The 15,589-nt window shown below is 39.8% G+C and overlaps 1 protein-coding gene across 1 annotated transcript in view; it reads left to right on the top strand.

Moving 5' to 3' along the window:
- The window catches only part of LOC111874991 (Down syndrome cell adhesion molecule-like protein Dscam2), a 203,409-nt gene that overhangs the window by 102,129 nt on the left and 85,691 nt on the right, over positions 1-15,589 (top strand). The window contains 5 exon segments of the mRNA XM_033755675.1: positions 10,004-10,185; positions 11,475-11,729; positions 13,353-13,497; positions 13,631-13,893; positions 14,119-14,280. Coding sequence (XP_033611566.1) covers positions 10,004-10,185; positions 11,475-11,729; positions 13,353-13,497; positions 13,631-13,893; positions 14,119-14,280 — 1,007 coding nt within the window.

Below are 15,589 nucleotides of genomic sequence, written 5' to 3'. Positions count from 1 at the left end.
TATGTGAGAGTAAACAAAGTTTTCTGGTGTGACTGATTCTCATGTTTACTGTGACATGGCACCATCATTTCTGCAAGATGTTGCCAGAATTGTTATCAGTGTATAATTGATTCTTGGTTTATTCAGTGGCCCCCTATCAGCTTCAGTGAATGAAAATTGCATATGCACTGATAAATCTTCTCAGATGACAGGTCATGTCTTTTTCTTGGAGGCTATTCTAAGAAGGGGGGTAGCCAGCCTACGTAGCATCAAATGATACGCTACATGAATTGCAGAGAATTGGGAAAGAAGTGGCCTATGTTGAACCAAGGTACTGTCCCAAGAATTGTGCTGGAGGAACTGAAGAAAACCTTGAAAGCCTTCAGTCAGGGTAGCTGTTGTTTTGACAGAGATTTGAACTGAGTGCCACACTGATCATCCTGCTGTTTGACACTAAATAATTACAGTATGAGATTCAGGCAGAATCATTATCATAAATAATAACCTGTGCAGCTGATAAAGAGCCATTAAATATTTAAAAATAGACTCTGTCATGTATGCACTTGTATATATATATATATGTGGTACAGCCATTAAGTTCATGGACTGTGGTTTTATCGCATTATATTACAAGATATTCACATACACTTATGCAAATCCACATTGGCTCTTAAAATAGTCGCCGTTGGGCACTGTGCAAGTCTGTCAACTTTGATATAGCTGCCGAAAACATTGCTGAAAAATATTGGTGAGAAATTCCCGTATGGTGTCTCTTGTGTCATTCACGACCTCCTTGGACAACTTAAATCTATGACCACATAGCTTTGCTTTCAAGCGGTGAAAGAGAAAGAAATCGCATGGTGCGAGATCAGGTGAGCATAGAGGGTATGGCAAAACGGTGGCCTGTTGCCTTGCCAGTTCCTCTTGGACAAGAACAGAGTGATGTGCAGGGGCGTTGTCATGTAGCAACAGCCAGTTCGTAATGTTAAGGGGGAATTTGCCTAATTTTTGGCAGAACTTTATGTTTGCCCGTTGTTCAAACTGCCACATTTTCGATTTCCGCTACTCAAATTTAACTGCAGTTCACAATAGAGGCCATAGTTCTGTTTAGACTGTTTGCACACAACTACCTCTCGCTGTGACGAGAGATGAACTGACAGGGCATCATATCGTGTCTCAACCTATCTGCTGTAATGCACTGTATCGACGCTTTGCAGCCAGTCTACGAACTTATTGACTATGGTAGTATATGTATGTGCACATGTATTAGAATGTTAGAGCTACCAGGTCACATGAGGAGTATATCACTAAGGAATGAGAGTTGAGGTTTCCATGGCAATGAGTATTAATCCTTTAAAGACCAATTCTTCCTCCCTCAATGGATATATCTTGCTAGAAGCTACTTGGGTGTAAATGCAGTTGCACAGAAATCCACAATACTTTGTTAAATTGCCTTCAAATGACCAAAGGTATCAATAGTTTAAAATTCTCTTCTTCTCTCTAAGTGCCAGTATATTGCTCTTGCTCCCATGTGGTGTCAGAAATGCTGTACTACATGATTAACATTAATCTGATGTCTCTGGTTATGTTAGTTGTATGCCAAGCTGAACCAATCGCTTCGTGGCATGCAAGGGGTTAAGCTTATGATCTGTTGGGATGCGATACCATGTAGTTCAGATGATCAGTTCCAACATAATGGGGGAATAGTTTCAGGATGAAGATGTATGTTGCATAACATTGACAATTATCTACCAAGTTACTGGGTGCTGCATCCCGGGAAACTGAAATCTTAATCACCAGCTAAATTTATGGGTGCTTAGTGCCAAGGCAAGGCTGAGATTAACATAGTGCAACATGGAGGCAAGTAGACAGTTCAAAATGCTGGTTTTCAGAACCAACAGGCCGCACCTCACCCAAGGTAACTGGAGATGGACTGAACAAACAGAGAACCTTTCACAAGAATGCCATCGCGTTGTTGTGTGATGCCCAGGCATTTCCCCCACCAAATATGAGGTGAGAAGGTAGTTGTCAACCCAGATTTTTTGGTACTGACTTCAATTCCTGTAATACCAGAATCAGCGATCGGATAAGATCTTGAGCGAGCTCATTTCAGTTCTCATAACCTCTTTCCCTGTCATTTTAATATTCTGCCTTCTCTGTCATAGTTTTGAATACCACAGTTGAGTAATTCACACTCCTGTTTCATATTTGAGAAATTCGGGGTTCAGATCTTTTCCTGGACTTCATATTTGAGATATTCTGGGTTCAACCCTTTGCCTGAACTTTGACTGTTGTTCTTGAGACTTTTCCTGAGTTCCCTCTGTTCCTCCAGCCATTTGCTTATATAATACCTTAGCTTTCATTGTTTTGGAACAGGGTTTGAAATCCCCCAGAACTAATGGCTTTTGGCTGAACTTCAACACAACGGTAACAATATTAGCATTAAAACAGTACACTTAGCCAGCTGATCTGCATGAGTGGACAAAGGGTAAGAAAAGCAACACAAATCAGAACGACCCATAATGGTGACAGATGCTTCAGCACCTTGTAATTTCAACATTCACAGTCTAGGGTTCATTAGTTTTTGATTTCTAAACCTTTGAGGCTTAGAAACAGCAGTAGATTTCCCGCTACAGTTTGCTGACATGTCAGTGAGTAGTCTGGTAATGTGATTGCCTTTATTTCTTGAATTCTGAAGTTTATCTAAATAATATTTAAAATTTCAATCCCTCCCCCCTGCCCCACAGAATACAAAGTATGCCATTATCTCTATACAGAGACCAACCGGTTAATGCTATATAAGGAAATAATCACTGAATATTCTGAGAATCATATGAAATCCATAAATACAGGGAGTGGGGAAAATGCAGTTTTTTTTTTATTTAAAATTTTAAAGCAACAGTTCAAGTGGTTACCATTGTGCCTTAAAGTCTTAATTCAGAGAGATTTTTGTGTGGCATGGCTTCTGTCTGGAATCAGATGATTGTGCAGTGAGCTCTCACTTGCCATAACTGTACCTGTAAGAATCATGTACTACTTGAAGGTAAGGTTGACATGGCAGATAAAACTGTAAACTATAACTGACAGGAGAGAAGGGGGAGGGGGGGGGAGAGAATAGTAAAGATAAGGGTGCCTATGATGAAACAGCATGCTGTGAAGTTGTGTATGGAATGGGGAGATAATGTTTGTTGATGTAGTGTTAATCTCAGTGCGGTGTGTGTGATGCTCCAGCCACTTTAACCCCCTTGAGAGATTCCAAAGTAACATTGTGTAGGAGCATGGGTGAGCCCTTTGTCTGACTGCAGTTGACTGAGCTGTCCCAGCTCATGGTGACCGACTTCTAATTTATTCTTTCCTATTTTGTTAAATGTAACCAAATACAGAAAGTAAAATTACAATGATCTGGGGTATGAGGGCATTTGCAGATCTGTACCTATGTTGTAGAGGAACCTACTACTTCCATTTTCAACCCTGAAGATGGAGGCAGCAGATTCCTTTGTGATGTTAATACATATTGTCACATGATAGAATGACTATAGATGGGATATAGATTGGGACTTTCTGCAGACATGCCACGATATATACCAAACTATATGGCAGACATGCCAGAAGAGAGCACTCTTAATATTCATGACCATGAGAAATGGTTCAGATGGAGGTGTGACACCATGTAGTCTGGTAGATGTTCAGTGATGTTCAAGTGAAATGTCAGTGAACTTCTACCAGACTGCACAGTGTCACATCTCAGAAGTTGTACACTTCATAGTCACCTGTGATAACCTCAAATTTAATGTTCCAAATGAAAGTTGTAAATCATAAGAATCCTACAGGTATATATTTTATTTATGCATGATGAACTGTTTAATCTAATTTGATAAATTCATGTTGTGGTTTCCTGGGTTGTGACACCGTGTAGTCTTGTAGGTGGGTTCCAGTCTTTTGGAGGGACTTCATCTCCAGGGCCATTTTGATCCAGGAGATGAAGACGCAACAAGATTTCCCATGTGTCTGTACCTACTTATTGCACTGTACAAGGTGTCACCCTGGAAGACCCCCATATGAACAGTCACTGCTGTGAAAACCTCAAATCTTGTAAAAATTATTAAGTTTACTCTGGCTCTCATTTAAAGTAGTGGTTGTAATTGATTAATATTGAAACAAAATTTCATGACAGTTTTATACCCCTGTACCAAATGTTTTTAAAATCCCCTTCAGTGGTTTGGGAGAATAAGTGCATGAATATGTGGACAAATTGACAGACATGACCTTCTCATAATGGATCTATTTTACATAATGAGATAAAAATAATTTGCAAATATATATATATAAAGTATTTTTAAAAAACTATGCAGCTTACTGTGTGAATGTTCTTGATCCTAAAATCACTGGTGATGATCTATAGCAGTTCACACCTCTGCAGTATTTCTGTTTAAGATGGACATACTGTATCATCTCAGATGTTCATTTGTATGAAAATGGAGTTAATATCTAGCGTTTAGGAGGCTGTTTCTGCTTCCATCATCAGGATTTGATGTTATGATGAATGTAGCTGTGTATTGTATTCACACACACAGAGAGTATGATATTAGGTTCAGGTGTCCTGTCTCCAACAGAATACTCTTTGGAGGGACACTGGGCTTTGAGAGCAAACTCTTTGGATATAACTGTAACATGCAGCAGTGCCACACATCACATTGGCCTCTGATGGTGGAGAAAGAGACAGTCTCGAAAACGTTTGATACTAATTCCGTTTTGACACTGCCGATTGCCTTAGTAGCTTTTGTTGCATGCAGCTGCTGTGAAAGCATCAGATCATGTATGGACATGTTGCTGATATTCTAAACAGGTATGTACATATTTATATAAGAAATCTAACAGTAAGGTACACGATTATGTAGCGGGCAGACGTGAGTCTCTCGTCATTTCCTGTACAGTCAAAGCATTGGGTACCACTGTTCCAATACACTTATTTTTAGAAAACTGTAGTCTTCTGAGTTGTAATACTGTATAGCGCGGAAGAGTCCTGACAGTTTCGAGGAATCGCTTCTGTCTTCTGCTTCAAAGAGTAAGTAATCCAAGCAAGAAACCAGCAAGATGCAGTTGGCAAGCATACCTTTGCTTACTGCCTATTTCTCGCTAGCCTCTTGCTTGATTTTACTCTTCAGCAGTAATGTCGGAGTTATGTTCTTCCAAAACATTGGGCTTTTCCAGACCACATTGAGTACACCCCAAAAGACAACAGTCTTAATAGTCACTGCTGTGAGAACCAAAAATCTGGCACACATTTTTGTTTGTATAAACATGTTGGAATCTTTTATTTTTGTAATTTTCAAGAACCGACAAGTAGTGTAGCTCCCAAGGTAGCTGGCGGTAGGCTTCAAGAAAAGACACTGGACTTTGGCCACCCAGGGACTCTGCTGTGTTTGAGCCAGGCATATCCTGTCCCTAACATTAGGCGAGTATCATCACTGAGAAAGGGAATGTTTGTTGTGATTACTGCAGTCAGAGTATGAGTGAAGGATGATTAATATTCAGTTCAAAGCCTACTGAGATGTGATGCTGTTTAGTTATGTAGATGGATACTGTTTCCTCTGTCTTCAGAGTGTAAGAGTGATCACTGTCACTCCAGTCCAGTCAATGAGCAACTGGAATATTATAATCTGCCTGCCAATCTGCAGGTCATCACATCTTTGAATACTGCAAGCTTGATAATCACTGCTGTGAGAACCTCAGATCTCATATAGGTCATCTTCCTTTGATTTTATTTTTGAGTGGGTTATTTAGTAACCAAACATGTCCATTTCCTGAAGTTCCTTCTCTTCATTTTCCTCCAATTTTCTTTTTGCCTTCAACATGAAGTGTTTCCTAACCTATTCTGATTTTGATCTTATGTTTTTCTGGAGATAGTCAATTAAACAAAAAATTAAACACAGCTCTGCTTAGCAGCTACTTTCCTTAGCAGATCTTAGAGCCTAGAAATTATATTTAAATATTGATGCTCTGTGGAGGTTTAAATGGAACGCAGAGATTTCAAACTATACATGAGTCAGTGAAAGAATCGACACAGCTTTTCCCCCACCCACCTGCATAGGCGTTACTTCTCTCCATGTGCCATGGAGCACAGAATTTCAGTTGATCTGTTGACATTCTACTTAGACTTCTCAAAATTTCTGTATACAATTTCAGAGTTTTCAAGCTGTAGATGAGTCAGTGAAAGAATCAACACAGATTTTCCCTCCACCCATTTTCCTGGCTGCTACGTCCCCGTCTGCTGACCATGCAGAGTAAGTGGAGCATAGGCACCTAGCTCTTACCCCCATGATCTGTGTCATTTTTTCTCTTTGACTCAACTGTGGTTAGAAGACAGAAATCTGTTTTCAGAACCAAACGGAGCTGTGCGTCCAAGAGTGACAAGTAAAACAATTGATGTTAAGGAGATCATGGCGGGGGGGAGGGTGGTCAGTTTGTGCCCTGGTCAAGGTTTTCCTGTCCCAGTATATAGGTAAGAGACACCATGTTCAGACATACTCTCTGTGTTTTTAGACCTGGTCATTCTCAGGTGAATGTACAGTGGATATGGTCGAGTCCACCAACTGAGATAAGGATTTTAGGATGCGTATGTTTATAGCAGGGCCTTACTTATAGTGTGTCACCCTCCCTCCTGCATTGCAGCTCCTGCCACTGGCCTGGCCTACTACTTCTTGCCATGTTTCTCACTTTTCTTAATGCACCACCAAGAAGCGTAGCTGGTTGAGGCTCTATGCTACAAGCCGGAAGGTCACGGGTTCAAGTCCCCATGAGGTCATTGGATTTTTTTCAATTGACCTAATCCTTCCAACCGCATTATGACCCTGGGGTTGACTCAGCCTCTAACAGAAATGAGTACCAGGAATTAATTAAATAATTTTCCTGGGGAGTAAAGCATGGCCAGCGCGTAAGGCTGACAACCTTACCACCATCTGTGAGCCGATTGTCTAGATAATGTGGGACCCTCGATGTCTCACAACCCTATGGGCCTTCACGGCCTGGTACAGGGATAGCTTTACTTAACCTCACCGCCATCTGTGAGCCGATTGTCTAGATAATGTGGGTCCCTCGATGTCTCACAACCCTATGGGCGTTATGGCCTGGTACAGGGATAGCTTTACCTTTTTACTTTTACCACCAAGAAGCCAGGTCTAGAATCATGGTCTGTGTAATGCTTGAAAAGTAATGTTGACTTTTCTATTTGTGAGTATTTTATAAGTGAACACCATTGTTGAGTGGTTAGTGGTCCCGTTTAGAAGGTCCTGTGTTTGACTCACATCTAAGGGACTGGTTATCCTGACTGTGTTTCCTTCATCATTTTCGTGTCTGCCCATGGCAATGCTTTGATGATGCCTTACATAACATTACAGCTGAAGCCATAGGTGGCTGCACTGAAACTGTCTTTATGTGTGTGAATACCCTTTCAAGAATCTCACCCTCCAACAGTCCTGTGCTCTAAATGAAGTGACAAACATCACTTAATGAGGCCTTGTAATAGTCACATGGCTTCAAGATGTGAGTTCCCAGCTGGTTCTAAATAACTATTGCAGGTGGTACAGTGTTGTCAAAACAATCTGCAATCATTTAGGTATTCATCTTGGTCTGTATGCTGGATTCCTGGCTGAGTAGCTGCATGAGTCACTGTGTACTTGCAGGGTGTCAGATTAGTAACTGGGTATTGTATCATATTGACCCTGATTTCCCCAGTCATGGGGGATGTCTTTTGGTTTGTTTACAGTAACTAATGCTACATGCACATGCCTAATTCATTCACTGATTTCCATTTTATTTTACAATGCTCTGTGGTAGTAATTTTGAATGATTATGTTGGAACAATGTTTGTATAATCAGTTAATTTGTAGAATTGAACATTTGAACATAAATCTATTTGTTTCTTTTGTTTTGTTTGTTGTAGTGTAACTAAACTGTGTAGTTGGGAAACAGATTTGTTTTTAAAATAAAGTCCTTGATGTTGCATGGAAGTTGAAAGATGTAGACAAATTAGTAAGTTATGAAACTGCCTAAAATTAGTAACTGTGTTAATGGGCAAACATATATGTATATGCTTTTCATGTATTCTTTTAACAAATTGCATGAATGTTATATGTGGAGGTCATGTTCTCTCCTAGTCTTCACATTTCATAGTTTCACAGTTCATGTTTATTGAATTCTGGGATGTGGCGCTATGTATTTTACTAGATAGGTACGAGTGTTCTGGACGAACCTGTTGTGTCCCTCTTTTTCTGCACTATAGATGGGGGCACCAGGTTTCTACAGACTGTTGCTACCAAACTAAACCTCACCACATCTCAGAAGACTGTAATTGCGATACTGTCTTGAAGTTATCAGATCAAACACGTGTTATTAAAAACATTTCTTGTTGAATTTTGATAAATGTTGGCATGGTGTCTGTTAGGAAAAGTTGTCGAATTTGATTTTAGGTTTATATTGGCTCAATGTAGAACTTATTTGACATAAAATTCAAATCTGATTTCATAAATAGAGCAAGTTAGCTTATGCAGTAACATTTCTTACTTGTATCTGGGAGGTACCTGGTTTGAATCTTGATTGTAACATCGACTGTTCTGACTGAGGTTTCTCATGGTTTTTCACAGTATGTCCAGGCAGATATCATTATAGTACCCTAAGTTAGGCCTGACCGTTTCCTTCCATGGTCTCTTTCCAATTCATTATTCATTGACCATCCTACCACATGACCTTATGTAGTAAGACACACAGAAAAGTAACTGTTAGGTTTACATCTGTTATTGAAACATTTTTCAGAGTAATATGTAATTCAAGGAAACATACTTTATGTCTCACATTCATATATATATATATATATATATATAGCATTTATAAGCTTTACAGCAGCCAGTGTGTGTTCCTCACTTTATGGTATAGGCAAGAAGCCTGTTCTGATTTCATATGTTCATATCATTGGATGGTAACCTTCTCACTAAGAAAATATTACTTTGTAAAAGATTTGTATGTGCAGTTAATGAATATCATCACATTACAACATTAAGATGGAAACAAATATATCATAAGCAAAAAGGAAAAACAGATGAGAAAGTTCAGTTTTAATTTTTAATTAGTGCTTCACTTAAGAGAACATAAATGTAATGACTCAACTTAGAAGAAATGTACCTTTTGATGATATTATGCAGACTGACATGAGTTGCGTAAATAGGCAAGTGAAATGTGGCACTGAGGTAATGGCTGCACACACCCTCATCGCAAAACTCGACAAATGTTTCATTATAATTCAGTGGGATCAGCTAAGAGATAAGGGCCAGGAATTTGCTCAAAATTCTGAAGAATGCATTCAAACAGTAGTTGTACTCTGTTGGAATACATTGTGCCACTATGACATATTGTTGTACTGGTGCGTTGGCACTTAATGTGAAATTCAGAATTTAAATTATCAGGTGAAATTTTTCACAAGCCATACACCATTTTCTTTTATATAATTTCTAAAATTTATCCAATGGGTTTGTGTTGCTCTCTTGTGGGGTATGACATCTTGTAGTGTCATAGGTGGGTACCAACGTTTTGGAGAAACATGCCCTTCAGGTGAAGGTGGAAACAGTAAACACTGAAGTCTTCTCAGGCAATCAGCAGTGTCCCATCATTTTAGGGGTGGATGAAGACACAAACATTCTCTGAAACTTTAGATAATGAATCAGCTTTTGCATGGCTGAGAAGACTTAAGTCACTTCAGACTCATGGAGACTTCACATTCCTCTGAAACATTTCTAACCACCTTCAAAACTACTTTGAAAACTACAATTTGAATCTTCACCCACCATGAAAACCCAAAGTCTTTTAAATCTGTTTGGTGTTTGTGTGTCAGCATATTTCAAATAAATATCCTGCGAAAGTATGAACTGAAGGAAACAGGTTGTAAGGACACCCTGTGGAATTGTGCATACTTTTGACACTTGAATTGTTATTCAGCTTATATAAATGAATCGGTATTTGTTAATTGTTGCAGGTGGTACAAGTTTGTTGATGGTACAATGCGCAAACAAGCTGTGACACTCGATGACAGAGTGAAGCAAGTGAGTGGCACGCTCATCATCAAGGAAGCCAGAGTAGAGGATTCTGGGAAATACCTGTGCGTGGTGAACAATTCCGTTGGGGGTGAGAGCGTTGAGACTGTCCTCACTGTCACAGGTATGCAACATATGACTTGGAAGTTGTATCCGTCGGGCACAGTCTGGCTTTCAGGATGACTATTGTGATAGTTGTAAGGTCATGATGATAAATAAATAAATTTAAATTATAATTTTTTAGTTATAATGTGTGAGGGTAAATAACAGCAGTATTATTTTTTGTCGAAAACACTTTTGAGGGTATATCATATCTCTAGTATGCAACCTAATGGAAGAAAATCCCTGTGTATTGAACAGGATCACCGTTATGGTGGTGTGGCTCCCATTATGTGTAGTAACATTATAATAATGACATAATAATCTGCATCTCTAGTCAATGATAACTTAACCCTCAGAGATATTTTAGACACAATCTACGAAGTACATTTGTGTGTGTGTGCGCGTGCTTGCATAGCACCAGTTCAACACATTTTATCACAATTGTCGTATGCACATAGGACAGGCATCTTATCCCTAGCTTCAAATCCACATATCACCATGAATTGGTGAATGAATGAATGAATGAATGATAACAGTAATAAAATTTATGTTAATGCAGTACTAGTATTAATAATTTACTTGCTTTGAGATTACCATCTTATCGGATGTAACGCTGTATAGTTTAGTAGATGGGCGTCACCATTTTGGACATCCCAGCTTCCTTAAGCAGCAGGTTCCTCTGAAATGTTGCTAAATGTATGCCGTACTTCATGGTGTCACATTTCAGGAGACTTAATCTTCATAGTCCCCACCATGAGAGCCCCAAATCTCTTTGCACTTTCATGTTTACAAATAATTTCATCTCTGAAGAAAGCAGTCTTCTGGGATTTGGCACCGTGTATATGTGGTGTTAACCGACGTTTCGGAGGAACGTATCGCCTCCATCTTCAGGGTAGAAGGAAAAATGTAAGAAATCCGCAAGCAAAGAGACCGTGAAAACCGGTAAAAGCAGAGTCTGTGGTTAACACCACATACACACGGTGCCAAATCCCAGAAGACTGCTTTCTTCATAATCACCGCCGAGAAAACCTCAAATCTTATAATTTCATCTCTAGTTACACATGTCTGTGCTGAGGGAGTGCTATTACAAAAAGATCTTGTCTCATCTTCATGCATAGATCAGCTTTGCTGCTACATAAATAGTGGCCTCTCATAACCATATCTCACAGTAGAATTGAGTAAAGAAATATTTGTGCCTCAAAAGGAATTATAGATTCTTTATGATAGGAGGTTAAACAGAGGCAGTGTGTTTTATGTGATTTTGCAGTACAAAACCCTCAATTTAAATGTGGTTCTCTGTTAATCTTGCAGCCCCACTTGCAGCTAACATCGAGCCCACAACGCAGACAGTTGACTTTGGTCGCCCTGCTGTGTTCACATGTAACTTTGAAGGTAACCCTATCAAGATGATCAGCTGGCTTAAAGATGGGAAGTCTCTGAGTCATGAGGACTCAGTGCTGAGGATTGAGTCAGTGAAGAAGGAAGATAAAGGGATGTATCAGTGCTTTATTCGCAACGACCAGGAGAATGCGCAGGCTAGCGCAGAACTGAAACTGGGTGGACGATGTGAGTTATTTACACATGAATTTTGTGTTAAGGTTTTTTGTATGATTCTTTTAATTCATTTATTCAGTGACACAAGGACACAATTTGTCTGAAATAAAAGAAATTAGGATTCATAAAACTAAAATGAATGCTGAATGAAGATCAGAACATATGAAAACAATGGAATAATAAAAAGTTGAAGTTGTGAGATGACTATCATATAAGTTGGGGGATACCTGTATAAGTCTAAAATTAAAACCATAAATTAAAATTTTTTAGTTAGAAAAGACTAGAAATTCAAGTGACATCTTGTGAAAGGGAATTGTTTTGTCCAAGAGGCAAATTTTTAAAATAAAATTTTTAACTTCAATGTCTGAGAAACTATAATGGTAGCCATGCTTAGACTTGTACAATATATTGCAGGTTTGAGTGAAACAGTCTCTCCTTTGGTAGGATACCAGGCAAGAACAGGGGCCATGTTGGCTTTGTCTAGTGTCATTCCTTCATGACCCTGCACTACTGATATTTCAGTGGCGTTTCTTTTCCTCAAAGAATGAAGTGTTTCAGAATAATGTTGCTACATTTCAGAAATCTATATTGTGAGTATTGTAACTAAGTATAGCAACATGTAACTGAAAGCTGTTACATTACTGAAGAGTAATCTGGGAAGTAATGTCACATAGTCCAATATAGGGCCACAGGTGTTTCAGAGACACATACTGCCTCCATCTTCAGGTTTGAAGAGTGAGCTAAGTNAAGTATAGCAACATGTAACTGAAAGCTGTTACATTACTGAAGAGTACTATCATCTGGGAAGTAATGTCACATAGTCCAATATAGGCCCACAGGTGTTTCAGAGACACATACTGCCTCCATCTTCAGGTTCAAAGAGTGAGCTAAGCAATAAGCATGAAGCAATGTGTGATACTGTTCATAGTCATAACAGCCTCAAATCAAACTTGTTTCATTACTGTTCATATCATATTTGCAGTAAAAAAGGTAAGGTAAAGCTATCCCTGTAACAGGCCATGGAGGCCCATAAGGTTGTGAGAGGTCAAGGCTCTCACATTTTCTAGACAGTCAGCTCACAGATGGCGGTGAGGTTGTCAGCCTTATGCACCGGCTGCCCTTTACACCCTCAGGAAGATTCCTGGTACTCATTCTGTTAAAGTCTGAGTTGACCACAGGGCCATAGTGTGACTGGAAGGAGTAGGTAAATTAAAAAAATTCACCTCATTGGGACTCGAACCTGCAACCTTCTGGCTTATAGCATAGTGTCTCAACCTACTGCCGCCATATTTGCAGTAGAAAGTGAAATGCGTTCTTTTAGGGCTGGTAACTTGTGAATCCCAGTGATAACAGTGGGAGACAGTGTATGTGAGTGCTGTGAGAGCTGTCTCCTGACGGAACAAGAACTGCAGATAGAATCAAACTACTATACTGCAACTTCTCAACCGTTGATGTTTAACAGAGAGACATGGAAGGTCAGAGCCACAGGTCTGAATGTGCCTGTTCAGCACAAGCCGTCGCTGGACGCTGATAGATGCTCACCTTGTACCTGTAATTTCTTAAAATTCCTACACTGTTTTGATCATGAAGTTTATGTTTATATGTAATCTACCTTTGAAACACTTCCTGTTACAGTTGAACCTCCACAGATCCGACAGGCATTCAAAGAAGAAACCCTTCAGCCAGGTCCGTCAGTGTTCTTGAAGTGTATTGCATTAGGTAACCCCACACCAGAGATAACATGGGAACTTGATGGGAAGAAGTTGTCTAACAGTGACCGGTAAGCAGATACTTTAACTTTGCTGTACCGTTCTTTCTGTTGCATTCAACACCGTGTTACCTTTGCATTTGAAATGATGTCACTGTGGTCTAATTCATAAATGTTCTATAGCAGATGTCTTTTCATTACACAGATTGCAGGTTGGCCAATACGTGACAGTGAATGGCGATGTTGTCTCGCATCTCAACATCTCATCAATCCATACCAATGATGGGGGACTGTACAAGTGTATCGCATCATCCAAAGTTGGCTCAGTTGAACATGCTGCCAAACTGAACGTGTTTGGTCTGCCATTCATCCGTCCCATGGAGAAGAAGGCTATTGTTGCAGGAGAGACGTTGATCGTCACATGTCCTGTTGCTGGTTATCCTATAGAAACTATTGTCTGGGAGAGAGGTTTGTGAAATTTCATTTTATGTAGACAATTTGTTAGCCAATTCAGAATATTCTGTTTCCTTGTCAAAGAACACAAATCATAAATTTAATGTGGTCGTTGAAAATTCAGGCTATTTCAATGTGCTATCATTTGAAAACATCCAAATAGAGGGTTTGGATTCCCATGCCTGGCGTAGCTGACAGTGTATTAGCTAACTTAACAGCAGTTGGAACCTGTGTGCGCAGATGGCCGTGTGCTGCCGATCAACAGGAAGCAGAAAGTTTTTCCCAACGGAACTCTTATTATTGAAAATGTGGAACGGCTATCTGACCAAGCTACATACACCTGTGTTGCGCGTAATGCACAGGGTTACAGCGCACGTGGTACTCTTGAAGTTCAAGTCATGGGTGAGTAGTATACCTTTTATTTTGTTATCCATTTTGAGCTGTGCACAGATAACAAGTTAACCCTTTGAAGCCTGACATTTTTTTTTATTTACATAATATTAGCAGTCAGAATTATATTTGATTCTATAAGCTAATTTGCTGTAGTATTCTTTGTGACGTGGAGAGGGCTTGTCCATAGATAAATCCTTGTTACCCCTCTCTCAGGTCAGCTGGCCAATTCCTTGAAGCCTGAAATTTGTCTTAATAATATTTATCTCACAGAAAGTACACTGCGTTTCCATTAAACAGATCACGTGTGTAATGTTTTTTGGAGAAATGATCTCTGTTTATTCTGAGAACAGTTTATACATTAAAACGGGCGGTATGTATGATAACTGCAGTGCTTTAAAGGGTTAATGACCCACATTTTATGGATACGACCAAAGTAGTGGAAATGATTGACATTGTATCGGCTACTTTGAACATTCGTATATCTAATCTTTTCCATATTGTGAGTTGTAAACCACATAGGAACTAGTACGTAAGTGAACTATCCCGACCAAACAACTGCCGCTTGTCGGTGAAGTTAGTGTTAACTTTTGCGGACAGAGGGTGTCACGTGGTCAGAGCAACGGATCCCCAGTGCCGTTAATCTCGGATTTCTAGACCGGAGTCGCTACTTTTCCATTCATGCAGCTCCTCAATTATCCTCATGAGGCTGAGTGGACCCCGTTCCAGACCCACTACTTCTCAGAAAGTCTGGTAGCGCCAGGAATCAAACCCAGGATCTCTGGATCTGTAGCCAGGAACTCTGTGACTACTAGACCACAGAAAAACTGGAAAACGGGAACTTTTTCTCTTATCAGGTACTGGTCCAGTGATCAAGTGATTGAGACTAGGGTTAGTACACCCTTCAGTGGCATATGTCAGGGTGCAGAACTTGTTGCTATCCAGTGGGAAGAAACCCTATCCAGGATGCTAAAACTGTGATGTAGGTTTGTCAGAAACATTCAGGAATAAATTTTCCTTAATTCAGTTCAATGTATTGGACTGTGTACAAATTTACATAGGTCTACACCCATGTTTCCAGCCGCACTATGACCCTGGTGTTCACTCAGCCTCTAACAGGAATGAGTACCAGGAATTAATTAAATAATTTTCTTGTGGAGTAAAGCACGGCCGGTGCATAAGGCTGACAGCCTTACCGCCATCTTTGAGCTGATTGTCTAGATAATGTGGGAGCCTCAACGTCACAACCCTATGGGCCTTCACGGCCTGGTACAGGGATAGCTTTACTTTTACTACACCCATGTAAGATCAGGATTTAAGA

The sequence above is a fragment of the Cryptotermes secundus genome, unplaced genomic scaffold (genome assembly GCF_002891405.2).
Source record: "Cryptotermes secundus unplaced genomic scaffold, Csec_1.0 scaffold868, whole genome shotgun sequence".
NCBI lineage: Eukaryota > Metazoa > Arthropoda > Insecta > Blattodea > Kalotermitidae > Cryptotermes > Cryptotermes secundus.
Note: the sequence above shows the minus strand (reverse complement) of the source record. Positions and strands in the feature narration are given on the sequence as shown.